Source organism: Manis pentadactyla, chromosome 6, assembly GCF_030020395.1.
Source record: "Manis pentadactyla isolate mManPen7 chromosome 6, mManPen7.hap1, whole genome shotgun sequence".
NCBI lineage: Eukaryota > Metazoa > Chordata > Mammalia > Pholidota > Manidae > Manis > Manis pentadactyla.
This window is the reverse complement of record NC_080024.1, coordinates 28,917,329-28,931,609: the sequence shown is the minus strand read 5'-3', so window position 1 is coordinate 28,931,609 and position 14,281 is coordinate 28,917,329. Positions and strand designations below refer to the sequence as shown.

The following is a 14,281-nucleotide window of genomic DNA, read 5'->3' as shown; positions in this document are numbered from 1 at the left end:
ACCATTTGATCAATAAATATGAGAGATGCCCTCACAAAAAAAAAAAAAAAGGACAGACTTCCAATGGTAAAATAAATAAGTAACCGGGATATAATGTATAGCATAAGGAATATAGTCAAGATATTGTAACAGCTTGGTAGGGTGATAGCTGGAACCTAGAATTATGTATATAAATGTTTTACCACTGTGTTGTACACTTGAAACTAATGTAATGTAATACTGTGCGTCAACTACCCTTCAATAAAAAATAATTATTAAAAAAAAAAAACTGCATGCATAGCCTAGTTTCATTTTAAAATCATGTACATATAATTCATCTGTATTAAAATAAAGCTTCAAGAGAGATGCAACAGAACACTAACAGTGTATAAGGCTCTGGGGGTGGGATTTTTATTTTGATTTCTCTTGTTTATGTGGCATTTCCTGATTTCAGTGAATACATACTATTTCTGTAAGAGGAAGAAGACAAGAAAGTCAATAGAAGGTATTTTGTCATAACTTCTAACTGGCTGTGGAGACAAAAAAAACAGTGTTGGCAAACACAGTGAGTAGGCAACCTCCAGAGCCCGGGGGCTGAGGACACAGCCTATGGGGTCCGCCTAGTCCAGATTCAAGTCATCACCCACCACTTCCTAGATTTGTCATCTCAGGCAGATCTCTCATGAGTACCAGGTCTCAGTTTCTCATCTGTAAAATGGGGTCATAATGGTACACACAAGACTTTGGCCTGCTCTCATCTCTGGCCCAGAGTGGAATTTGATTCTTTCAGTCTCAGTGATTTGGAAATTTCGGGACACCAAGGGTCAGAGACTAGTCCAAGGGTTGAGCTCTCTCTTTACTCTCTTTCAAGGCCAAGCAGTATCCAGACACCCCTCACACTGCTTCTGGGAACAAGGGCTGTCCTAGGGGGAGGGGAGGTGACGTCTTGAGGCACTTGCCACAGGTGTGCCAAATTTAAGAAGCCACCAGAACCTCAGTAATCAAGATAAATAATACTTTAATGGAAATGTTTTAAAAAATAAAATGATGTAGAAATTCTATAATGAACAAAATATCAACAATTTTAAGAAAGACAGGATTAGTATTACTGATTTCTCCTTTGCCTCAGGCCCCATTATGACTTAACAGAGTACTGCTTACAGCCCACAGCCTGAAGGTAGGGAACGTTCAATTATTCAAATAATTAATTACTACTCAGTTATAACTATCCAAATTATCTAGAGCCTTGGCCCCGGCATTGCCCCCTCTGGGACTGGCCTGTAAGGATACCAGTAGGAAATGCATGTTTTTCTGACCCTGTTTATTTCTTTGTCCTCTACACCTAATCACAGTTGCTCTCTGATCACAGCCGTCTTACCTCAGTGAAGACTCTGAGGGACAAGTGTCTCCCTATTCTTTTATAGAAACATAAAATGCCAGCAAATGATGATTTCTACCCACAAGAGGGCAAAGCAGAGTTTGGGGATGTTGCAGGCTCCTCCCCGGATATGTCTGGAGAAGGGCACTTGCTTCAAAAGCAGGCAATAGGCAACAGCTGTTCATTCGGTCTACTTCCCAGGAGAAGGGAGAATCTTTCTGTAATGGGGTCAGATGTATCTTCTGTGCCATGTGAAGAGTTCCGCTGAGAGGCTTTCATGTTACCGTATCATGAGATCTGTATGGGTATTCATTTCTGTGTGTAGAGCACGTCCCAGTGCACACTCACATGGAGACTGCTAGTTAAAAGTAGCAATGATAACATTTCTAGTCTCATGCGACGGTTTCATTTTACATAGGACATCTCCTTGACTGAATCCGTGGATTCTAAGTCACTCCAGCAAACTAATCACTAGAAAAATGTGATGCTCTCAGCATGTAGATTTTAGGAAATTCCCCCTATTACTCTTCTCAGTTTGATTTAATGGATATGTTATTTTCAGACATGTAAGTTGGGGTGACATGAAACACACATAACCTGTGGGAAATTTGTTTCTGAAGGCATCTGTGTTCTTCCCAGCTACTGATTCTCAGGGACTAAGGCGGGAAGGGCTTGTTTGGTTGCCAGTAGGCATAACGGGTAGATTTGGTTACAGTAAATTCAGCATAATCCATTGTAAAGAGATGGTCCAGATGAACTTTCTAACAGTGAAGAAACTGGCTTTTAGGTTTTGTTTTGTTTTTTTCTTTAAATGAAAGAATGTTGTCTCCTCTTCCACCTCCTCCATTCTCCTGTCTTTTTAGGTTAATGTGTTTCCCAGAACGGTGGAACACACTGGGAGTGTATGTCTGTGTCCAGTAAGCAGTCTGACTACTCTGAGACCACCATGCTCTGGGCGATGCCCAGCCAGTCCCAGATGTCCCAGCCTTTGCAGGCCAAGCACCTGGCATGTGAGCGAAGAAGCCTCCCTGGACACTGCAGCCTCAGGAAGCATAACATGGAGAAGAACCGAGGATTCCCAGCTGACATCCAGAGCTGCCTCTCCAGATGCGTGGCCCCAGGTGAGCAGTCGATGCCAGGTCCAGTTGCCAGATCACTCCCTCTAGGCCCCAGGTGTCCTGGAGCAGGGATGAGCAGTTCCTATTGTGCTCTGCCAGATTCCCAGACCCACAAAATTGTGAGCATTATAAAATAGTTGTTGTTTTTTTCTAAAAAAATGCTATAGGGGAGCAGAAACTAGAAATAAGCACAGAAAAGAATAGAGAATACTGAAAAATAAGGGATAGTTATAACAATTCTCAAACTTGTGATTGTCGGTACCCTCAAATCAACTTTTCCATATATCCATTTCTTCAAGAAAAGAATACTGAGACAGCTGCAAGCCAGACATTATAATTAATGCTATAAAAGTACACATTTTTTGCTTAGTGCAAAAAAAAATAAACGAAATATCTCACCATCAGGGAGTGCCTAGTTTAATGGGGGTGTCAAACAGGTAAACAGTAACTGTACTGTGTTCCACGAGGCTGCTCGGCAGTGAGGCTTTGCAGGAGCTGATGCTCTGAAGATGCCATATTTTACAACCTTAAGGGGGTCAGAAAAGCATTGCTGAGGAGGCTGTTTGAGAGGAGTCTCAAAGAACAGAGGTTTACCAAACGGCAACATGAGGCCACTCTAACACCATGGTTGCCAAAAGCAGGGCAAGGTAAGGTTTGGACACTGGTTTCCGCTGCTCCCGTTGCCTCGGTTTTTCTCCGGCTTTCCTGGGCAAAGGACTGACTGCATAACCATAGTACTTTCATCAGAGGAGTATTCTGTTTTATTTGTATGACAAGTACAGCTGAGAAGAACTAGCTCACCTAGGCTCAGTGGACAAGCACCCTGCAGAAGCTGGGCCTGCCCAGCAGAGGGGCCAAGGCCTCAGCCCCCCAGAATGCAGTAGAAGTTGGTGTTTTTTTTAAAGTGTGCTCTCTCTTCAAATGTGTCTCCTAAGACAGGTTTCCTCCTACATCCATTCAGTTTGATGTCCTAATTCCATCTGACAGAAAAATTCTAGAGATACTACAGGATGGATGTCAGGCTGTGACGATAAACATGGATGTGTCCCCAAAATAGGTCAACAGAGCCCTCATGAGTAAACAATTGTATCCTAAAATCTATGAACTTTGTTTGCAGGAGACAATCTTGGTGAGAAAGACTTCAAATTTTCCCTGCTGTTAAATTTAATGAAATGCCTCCTACAGCATTTCTAACATCAGCTTGATTTGAGGAGGCTGCTGTCAAAAAAGAAGAAACCAGGGGAACATGTTAAATCATTGTAAGAAAATAGTTCCAGCTTCAGTAAGGCAACTTGACCAAGGAACCCATTTTAAGAGAGTAAAACTGACACCTCTTAAAAAGAACCAAGATATCACACAAGTGAAGCAAGTGGAAATAGTGAAACACAAAACTGCTGGAAGAAAGGAGCATTGGCATGATTGGGAAAAAGAACTGAAAGCATTTAATGCATTTATTTATACCCTGTCATGTTCTAAAGTGCATTTGTCAGTGGGTTTAGTTCCTGGGCAAGTGTAGAGGGTAGCTCTCTTATGAAAACCGGCTCAAGTGCAGACCCCATGCTGTTACAGTCTTTGGAGCTGGGAGTAGAGCTGGCATCTGCTTTAGAAACCCAGGAGCCTGAACAAGGCTCTTCCAGAAAAGCAAGGCTCTTCCACCCGCTCTTGGAGGTGATCTAAAGAAGCACTAGCAGCGGGCTGCTAAACCATTAAACAGCAGAGAAGAGGAAAGTCCCCAGAAAGACAAAAGGAAACTCCTAGTCTCTCTTAAAACTGCAGGCCCTTCTTAGAACCTGTCTCAGAAAAGGCCCTAATGTTTGGAATTATAATCACTGTGCACGTTTGGGGTGGGACCTGACCTGTCCAATGAGCATTAACTGCCCCAGTGGTATGGTAAACAAACACTTTTTTTTTTTCAGAGCACCAGTTCAAATAAATTAACTTTCCCATCTCAACTGGCTCACCTGGCAGAGAGAAACTCACACACAGTGTGAAAAGAGGGAAGGTGGGAGAACAGTTCAAAAGAAGTCTAAGAGACAGGTGGAAGAGGATTTGATAGTTCAGTAAAATATGAGCACTGGCACTGTGAAATGCCCCACTTACTAAAAAATATAGATTCTAATTTTCTAAAAGCAGGAATGAAAGGAGTCAAGTTGTTCCACATCAAATCAAGTATATTAGTAATTCTTCACATTTTTGTTCACATATGCCTTGGAGAACATGATGTGAGGGTGGACTTTCTGCTAGAAAAAAAATGTACATATTACTTATATACAAAATCCTATTCTATAAGAACAACTAGTAGTAATACTCAAGATGGAACCAAATTAGTCACAACACACACATATTCTGATTGCTTGATCACCATAAAATCTTTCTTGCATCTAACCTAGTTTCATTCTGTAGTTTAAGCCTCTGCACTTTCTCTGTCCTCTTAAGAAAAGATCATTATAGAACCCCTTGTACAGGTTTTTCATATATGCTTGCAAAGGGCTATGAAATTTTATCATGATCATTCTTGCTTTAAGTTGAAATTTCTCCAGTCTTTCCTTAGAGATTGTGGCATAGCATGCTAGTTGCCTTCCAATATCCAGCTGTCCCTTTTGCATTAGTTACACAGCTACATGACTACATTTTCTGAGCCTCCCTAGCAGCTATGGCTGGCCATGTGACTATGCTTTAAGCCAGTGATATGTAAGCACTGTACTATGTAGATTTTTCTGAAAAACCTCCATTTTATTCTTTCACTCTGCTGTCTGGAGTGAAGATAAAATAGCTGGAAATCAGTAGCCATTCTGGGCCATGAGTTTGATGTATGATGGACAGCACTATCTGTTGACTCCCTTTTACAAGATGAATTTCATAAGAATAGGCACCTGTTTATCTTGGTCAAAGCAGCATCCCCTGAACCTAAAAGTGTATGGCATGTGCTAAGGGCTTAGATATTGAACAGATATTGAATGAATAAAATGAATGAATGAATGATTGCGTTTACTCCAGATCCAGCTAAAACAGTAATCATAAAGTCCTCCAGCAGACATTCAGCCATCAGTAGGCATATGCAAGGTCTCAGGCTCCATCACAGAATCAAACTCGTGCTTCATTCAAACCACATTCTCCTCTGCTTCCTTTGCTGTCTCAAGATGTGCCACTGTCATAAGAAGATAGGAAATTTTTTTCTTAATGCTCTCTAATGTTCTCTTCAAACAAAATATTTTCAAATCTGTTTTTATAACAATGTTTTCCAATCTTTTTCTGCTTAGCAAGTTTAAAATTCTTGAATTTTCAGGGTCATGATTATCTATTTTGTGTGTGTCTGTTGTTAAATACAGGCAGTATTTTGTAACTTAACCAGAGGGGTCATCTCAAGTTTACAAGAATTATCCAAAACGGTATCTTATGACATTCCTAGACCTCAGAGACAATATTATTGTTATCATGGAATGCAGTCACCAGATCCTAAGGATTTAACAGGATGTTGTTCACTGAAACCTGAACTTCATTGAACCCTTTCTCATCCACTGTGGTTTCCCACATTTAAATATATTGTCTATTTTTATCCCTAAACCTTACTTATATATTTTAAACAATTAAATATTAATCATCCCTGCTTCACTGATTTTTGATGTGACCTTTTTCTCCTGCTATCCAAATGAAGAACAGTCCCTCGAGTTCTTTTTTTGGTCCCTTATGTGATTAAATGTTCACACTTTTAACAATTATATGGCGTTTTGTTCTTAATTTTGTCTTGACTTTCCCCCCAAAGTTGTTGCTTTCTTTTAACTGTTTGGGAGAAAAAATTAAATGCCCCCTCTTCTACTTTTGTGACATATACTATACCATGCTATCTAGTATACTAGAGCTCCTTGTTTTTTGCCAAATTTCTTTTTGATTTATCCACCTTTGAGCGAAGATATTATTTGGTTTTTGTTAGGTATGCCAAACTTTTCTGAAGTGTAGACTTCTCTACACTTTACTCTCTTTCCCAGAGTAGCATTCCAAATAGAAGCTTATTAAAGTAGAGAAAAATAAAAACATCAGATGAGCTCTTCCTAAGCTTCCCCCCCTAACAGAGATGTCTCTGTGGCCACACAGGTCTTTTTTCCCCTCTGTGCTTTCCTATCAGTGCAAAGCTAACCTAACCTAACCTGCTTTGGAGCCTATCCACTTCTGCCTTCCTGGGGACTTTGCTTGTTAATTCTCCCTTCTTCTCCAACTTCAAACTTTTTCTTTCTCCATTGACTCTTACTCTTTAACATATAAATATCATCACAGTTTTTCCCATTAAAAAAAAAGCATTCTTAACTGTATATCTCCCTCTAACTACCTCTGCAATTCCCTTCTTAGTGAAATGTTTGGGAAGAGCAGCCCTCAGGTCTTGTCTTCACTGTCTCACATCCTATTCACTTCTTTACTCATTGCCTGCCCTCTGGCTCACTTGCATCCCAAGATCTAGTTGCTATAGACAATGGCATTTGTAGCTTTCCTGCATTTGACTGTGTTTAGGGAATTAGACATTGAGTGCGCCCTGACCAGGCAATATGCTAGGTGCTACCAATAGAGAAAGAAGTGAGAGGCAGATGTGATCCCTACCCTCATGGGATTCACCTGATCAGCCATTCTGATTAATACTCAGGTCCCTTGACTTTCCTTTTCCTTGCTCACTTCTGCAGCCTTCAAGTAAATGCCACTTAAGTCTCTCTATTCTCCTTTATTATTTCTTGTCCTGTCTTATTAGACACATCTTCTCAAGGCAATCACTTCTATACCCATAGCTTCAGTTACTTTCTATATACTCTGATAACAGTACAATTTTAAATGTTGTTTTCATTTAACAGTTTGTTTTTTTTTAGATAGGATGCCTCATTTACTAAAATCACAGATTCCAAGTTTTTGCATGAAATAATCACTAAAAAATGTGATAATCTTAGGTGTCAACTTTAGGTAATTTCCCCAATTACTTTTTAAAATTTAACATGTATGTTATTTTCAAAAACATAAGTTAGGATGTCACAAAACAGACTTAGCAAAAGAGGCATATATCCAACTTTTAACCAGAGTGCTCCTTTTGGATGTTCATGTTCCACTTAACAGAGTCAAAAATTATCTTCCCAAACCTATTCCTCTTCTTGCATTCTCTATCTGGGGCAAGTCACCACTGTTTACCCAGATCCCAAAGCAAGAACCCTAGCAGCCATTTTTGCCTCCCCTCTTCATTTCTCCCTCCATATTCCAGTCATCAAGACACTTCCATTCCACCTCCCAAATGACCTCAAATCCTTTCTTTTCACTTCAGTCCTTGCCACTGCCTTTAGTTTGACTTCTCTCCTGGATAACTATAAAGTTTCTGAATTTCTCTTGGTGCTTCCTGCAATCCTCTTTATTGTGCAGAGGACCTCACTATAAATCTTCTCATAGCGACTCTTCAACTTCAGATCATTCAATTGGTCTCAAGTTTCCAGTATAAAATTCAAACTTTTTATCCAGCATCTATTCGGGGGTCAGATAGATCTAGGTTTGAATTCCAGGTTTAGGCACTTGCCAGCTGTGTGACCTCAGACAGTTAGACCCTTTGAGCCTTTGTTTTCCCATCTTCCTGAGTTCACTGAGGGCAGGAATGTTTCACACAAACAGCACCTGGCACAAAGGAGAAAATGTGGAATGAAAGGAGAACTTTTTGTTTTTCTTTTTTAACCAGTCCAGCTTTTTATTTAACTATTATACAACAGCTTTTAAGAACTGTTTAGTAATCAGCAGCCCATATAGCCATTTAACATACCAAAACAGAGTATGCAAGAGAAGCACCACATTGGTAGGTACCCAGGGGACAAAGGCTCAGAAGTTTATAACCTGCTTTGAATATAAGAGCCACAATATTGTTTGTTTGAAGGGAGAACATTTTAAAATCCACACCAAAAAAATTGTTCTTCCTTTTTTTAAAAAAATTAAGGTATCACTGATATACACTCTGTGAAGGTTTCACATGAGTAACATTGCTGTTTCAACATTCACCCATATTATCAAGTACTCCACCCCAACCCCATTGCAAGCACTGTCCATCAGCATAGTAAAATGCTATAGGGTCACTACTTGTCTTCTCCATGTTATACTGCCTTCCCTGTGACCTACCTATATTGTGTGCTAATTAATTGTTGTTTTAAAAAAAATCCTGATATACAAGCCACCTCTTCCCAAGTTTTACTTCTACCTTTATTTTATAATAATCAGCCTGTGGGGATCCACGCTTTCTGGGATCAAATCCTGGACCAACATCCCCGAGCAGTCTTGTGACTTTGGGAACATTACTTCTGCGGCTCAGTTTTTCTATAAAATCTGTAAAATGAGGATTGCTTTTGGGGGTTAAATGAATACTTCACTTGTAATGGTCATGTAAGTGCTTGCCCAAAGTTAACTATCATTATCATCAAATCAGGACCGTGGTATCCCCACTTTGTGGTCCTCAGTTTTGGATGAGAAAAACGTACTTTATGCATTGGTTTTGGCCAAGGATGGAAAACCTGGAAACTCCTGCCGTGCAAGAGAGAAATGGGCGGGAAAAGCGAGGGGGCGAATCTCAGCGTTCGGAGCTGGGAGGGACGAGGTCCGTCCCTATTTTACCGGTGAGGAAGTGGAGGGGTGACGTGTCATCGAGTCTCATTCAAGACACGCAGCCACAGCTTTTCATTGAGTAGGACCAGGGCCCCGGGAGTTGTTATGATCAAGTTACGGGAAAAAAACGAACACTTTTTGGGAGGCAGGAGAAGAGGAGCATTTAGTTACAAAAGCGGTCAGCAGTTCGGCGTAGTTGGGTGGACAACATATGAAATGAATCAGCTGTCAGGCCCGGTGAAACCAAGTTGCTAACGGAACCGAACCTTTACTAAAGGGGGCTTTCTATAGAGCCCACTGACCAAGGTGCTTCGATTAACAAACGCCTGCTGCTCTTCCCGCAGGACCGGAAAGCTCCGGGCTGCACGCGGTGAATGGAAACTGGAGTCCGAGTTTCGCCTCGCGCGGGGCGGAGCAGCCGCAGGCCGGAGGGAGAGCGGGGGAGGGAGGGGGCATTGTGAGTCACGTTCTGTGCTCCGAGGCGGGCACTTGGAGGGAACTCTGGGCGTGATTGATCCCTCCTAACCAGGTGACCAAAGGACGCATTCCGGTTGGCAGGCGCCAGCCAGGCAAGCGGCCCTCAGTAGGAGGCGGTGACGGAAGGAGGAGGGGCTCCGTCAGAACTCTCTCTCCGCAGTGGCTGCGCCTCTCGGCGCTGGTCGGGTCCCCACCCCTTTTAAATGAGCCGGCTGGTCGCCGCCCTCGCACGCTAGTCAGCTCTGGGGAGGCGGTAGTGGCGCTGCGGCGGGGGTGCGGCCGGGGCCGGAGCCCTGCCCGCGGCCCGGCGGCGGGGTGGGCGGGCGAGCAGCGGGCGAGGCCGCGCCTGTATGCGCGGCTCAGCCCCGGCATAGCCCGGGGCTGCGGGTGCCGGCCGCGCCATTGTTGGGGGAGGGGGTGACTGCTGAACGCGGCGGAGTCGGGGGGCGACCGCTGGCGGCGGCGACAGCGAGAAGTGGAGGCGCCCCATGGGGAACACGCTGACCTGTTGCGTGTCCCCCAATGCCAGCCCCAAGCTGGGCCGGCGCTCGGGGCCGGCGGAGCCAGACTACGAGTCTGAGGGCTACGAGGCGGCGGCCGGGGAGGCGGTGGCAGCAGCGCCGGCGGCCGCAGAGCCCGCGGAGTTGGATTTCGGAGCCGGCGAGGGCCATCACCTGCAGCACATCAGCGACCGCGAGATGCCCGAAGGTGAGGCGGCGGGCGCCCTCCCCCGACGGGTCCGGCGCCGTCCGTGACCGGGCGCACCCCTGGCCCCCGCCTTCCCGGTTCCCCCGGGAGAGAGCCGCCGCCTCGGGCTCCTTCCTGCCCGGAGCCAGCTTTCCCGGGACTGGGCACCGGCGACGACGGCTGGCTCTGCCTGGCGTCCCCACCCCGTATTCTTTACCCAGTGCGCCCGGCCGGTTTCTTTCCGTCCTCCTTAACCCGAACGCCCAGTTCTTCTCCCTGTGCCCGTTTCCCTCCCCGGCCTGAGACCCTACAGTCCGCGACCCTTCCTGTTTGTGGCTCTGTGGGACCTTATAAAGACTTTTTGGTGTATTCTCTCCCTTTTCTCAATGAAAACCTAAATACCCCACCTAGGGGGTATCCATCCCACCTCCCTATTCTTAAACCAGATGGTACCTAAGTGAAGGAACCAGGCAAGGGCTTCATGTTACCCTTCCTCCCACCCGGTAAGGTAGTTGATTCACGGGACGATTCAGACGAAAACATTTTAGGATTTGTTATTTAAATTCAGAATAGAGATTGACTAGGAGAATCTAGCTTGTTAAGTAGGCTGGTTTTTCAGTCGCCTCCATAGAAGCTGCTTTATTCCTTTGAAGTAACTACAATTTGGACACGGAAAGAAAATGGTGGGAGAGGGGGCTTGAAATAACTCTGAACAGTGTGAAATGTTACTGTCAGGGCTACAGAGAACAGTTTTTACCCAAAGGAGAACCTGTCTGGTTCTGATTACTTAAAAATTCCTACTTTGACACAAATATGACTTCAGCCCTACTTAGTGACTTAACATTTCACTTACACGTTGCCTTTTCCAAAGGAGAGCTGGGGTGCTCGTGAGACTGTTGGCCAAAAGTTTCATAAAAGAAGAAACATAAATTTAGACTTTAATTTGTAACATAAAGGTTTCGGAGTTAGGATCCCAGATACTGCGCAAGAACGTTTGATTCCCTGCCTCCCCGCCCCCCACCTCCGCTAGAATCCTGTTAGAATCCTGTTCGACGTTAAGATTGTTGAGGTAAAAGTTCTTCAGATTAAATGGCTGGGCGCGGAGCGCGGGGCGGGGTGAGGGGGTGGAGAAGAGAGGAAATGTTTGATTTTTTGCAATTTTGGAAAGGAATGTTTTCTAAGTAAAAATAATTCTGGGTAAAAACGTGGCTCTTTAATGAAGACTGTGTTTTTGAAGTAGAAAACATTGTATTATAAGAACACTGTATACTTAAACCCCATTCCCATTTGTTTCATTTAAGTGTCAGGTTATTTCATGGAAGAAATGTCAGCTTTTCTGCTCTTTAAGCTTTAGTTGGACTCTTTATTTTTTTACAAGTCATAATAATTAAGCCGGTTGTTTCACCAAATGATGGGTTTGGCTGTGTAACTGGGAAGTACTCCCTTTTCAGAATATTAACATATTGTGAAAGAATGAGCAAATAATGTGAATTAATTGTACCTTTAAAAACAAAGCATGTGTAAGTACTTGTGAAAACTTCTGTTCTCTTGGTGCTGTAAAGTAAGTCTGTGAGTGATTTTCCAAACCAATTAGTAAATGGATTCTGCTGAATGAAAGACTAAATAGGACCTTTATGTAATTCTTTTAAGATTAAACAACACATTTTCATGTATATCTCCTTTGGCCCTTCCAACTACATATAAGGCCTGTGTATATTCTTCCTGTGTTGCTGATGAATAAACCAAGAATTAGAGGTCTGAAATGATTGTATCATAGCTACTGAACAGAAAAGACTGACGTGGAGGTGATACACCAAATTAATTTCTTGGGGTGCTTAAAAAACTCTTTAGAATGCATTTTATATTTTATAATTTATCTATAAGGTAGGCCTATCTCATTTTACTCCAATCTTGATTATTTCCTTCAGTTTATTGTACACAGCTCAGAAGCAACATTTACCTCCCCATCTAATGTCTACACATTCACTGCAATGGATAAGAATAAAAATAGAAGCCATGGAATAGCCTAAATTTACCAGTCAGGTAAATTTGTTGGTGTATTTTAAAGAGGTTGTTCCAGTGACCTCTAACTGACGCTGAGAATGCCCTGGATAGAAGGACATTAGGCAAAGCTGGTAAGAGGGCAGGTATGGTACCAGTTTTAATATAAGACTATGGTAAGGAGTGCTAAGTCAGAAAAGTTGAAAAAGAGTTCTTGAGTACAGAACTTACCTTTTTATCTTTAACACGAAATTTCAATTTTTCTTAAAATTGTTTTTTGGCATTCATTGAAGTGATGAGAAACCTCAATTTCAGCACTTGCCTTTTAGTAAGTTTCCATAGAAACAAGGTCAGAATACCAAATGTAAAGTATAGGCACATTGAAAGTTTGTTTTTAATGTCTTTATTTAAATTTTTTATTACTTTCCTTGGAAACTGAAAAATACCAACTTAGATGTAAAACATTTTGGCTTTTTACAATGATGAATTATTTGGTTACTTAGACAAAGTCATACATAAATTGTGTGCTACCTTGTTGTTCTGAAACATTTCAGAATATTTCCATGAAAGAACCTAGTATAGATTTCAGATTACTCAAAATAATTTTTCTACTATTTGCCTTTAAGTATGTCTAATGTAACTGAAGGTAGTATCAGAAACAAAGATACTTAAGTCTTATTATCCAAGTTTATTATTACACCAACTTTTCATATAGCTGTTTATGTTTTGACCTAACGAGCTTTGCTAATTTAGTGGCTAAAGGTGCTCTGTCAAGTGGTCCCTTCCTCCTCCTCCCCATGAGGTGTGAGTAGGGAAGAATTGGCAATATGCTGTGGAAAAACTTCTGAGCAATAGATCTTTCCTCTTTCCAGGAGCTATTTTAAACCCTCTTTTTTTTTTTTAACTTTTTTTGATGGCAATATTAATAAGCATTTGATGTAAAAGTTTAGAAACTACAGAAAAGCCATTCACTCAATCATAACATTCAAATTTCTATTACTGTTTTGGTGTGGATTCTTCTTGAACCTTTGGTATGCATTTATATGTAAAGGTCACCATGTGCTGCTTTGTAACTTACTGTTGTAAAGAGAAGTAATGACATAAAGCTCCCATCCTGCTTGACTCCTAGAGAGTGCTCCAGGGCGTTATTTCCATGCAGCTGCATGCAGCTCCACTGCATGCCTTTTAATAACCGTTCAGTGTAGCGTCCAGTGATTGGAGCATCATTCATTTCCCCACCCTGTATTGTTAGGCATCTTTTGTAGTAAAATCATACACAGTCCCATTATAATGCTTTTTCTGCGGATACAGAGAAAAACTGAAGCATTGTACCTCCCTATAGAATACAGATGGTGTACTGTAGGATGAGTCATTTTGTAGTCAAGATATTTGAACATTAAGGTTACCATTGGTTTTTCACTGGACATTAGAATTCCTCTCTTAGGTTTCTTTTAGGTTCATAGTAGCCTGTCTAGTGTATTTAATCTGAGTAACTACTCTAAGAGATCTGAAAGTAATGTTGGTCTTAGATGACATATCAAAGGACAGCATTAGAAGAAATCTTAGAAGGTGTGAGAAACTTGGGAGAAACTTAACTGGTTTTGGGTACACTGAAACAGATACTGGGCAACATTCCAGATGCAGGACAAACTGTGCCCCTATCCTAACTCAGGTCCTTATATTCTAGAGGGACCAGGGAGAGACAACACTTGAGTAATCAAGAACATCAGATAGTAAAGTGCTAAGAAGAAAATAAAAGAGGGTAATAGACTGGGGAGGAGGGCAGTTTTACATGGGGTGGCTAAAAACAGCTGCTCTGAAAGTGGGAGGGAGCTGTGTGAGGATGTGGGCAAAGAGGCTTCCATGCAGAGTTCCTTAGATGGGAATATGCTTGGTGCAGGCAAAGCCCAGAAGAACACAGGGATGGCTGAAGCACAGTGGAAGGGATGCCAGGAGGAATGTGGTGGACTGTATGCCTAGAGGGCCTTGAAAAATATCTGCATTTTAAGTTGTAATGGGAAGCCACTGGAGGATT

General features: G+C 42.4%; 1 protein-coding gene across 2 annotated transcripts in view; it reads left to right on the top strand.

The window, feature by feature from the left end:
* Window positions 1–9,800: 9,800 nt before the first annotated feature.
* CCNYL1 (cyclin Y like 1) overlaps window positions 9,801–14,281 on the top strand; it is a 36,945-nt gene continuing 32,464 nt past the window's right edge. For both annotated transcript variants that reach the window (XM_036920293.2, XM_036920291.2), the window contains exon 1: window positions 9,801–10,266. In XM_036920293.2, coding sequence (XP_036776188.1) covers window positions 10,047–10,266 — 220 coding nt within the window. In that variant the 5' untranslated portion in view covers window positions 9,801–10,046. The remainder of the gene's footprint in view (window positions 10,267–14,281) is intronic.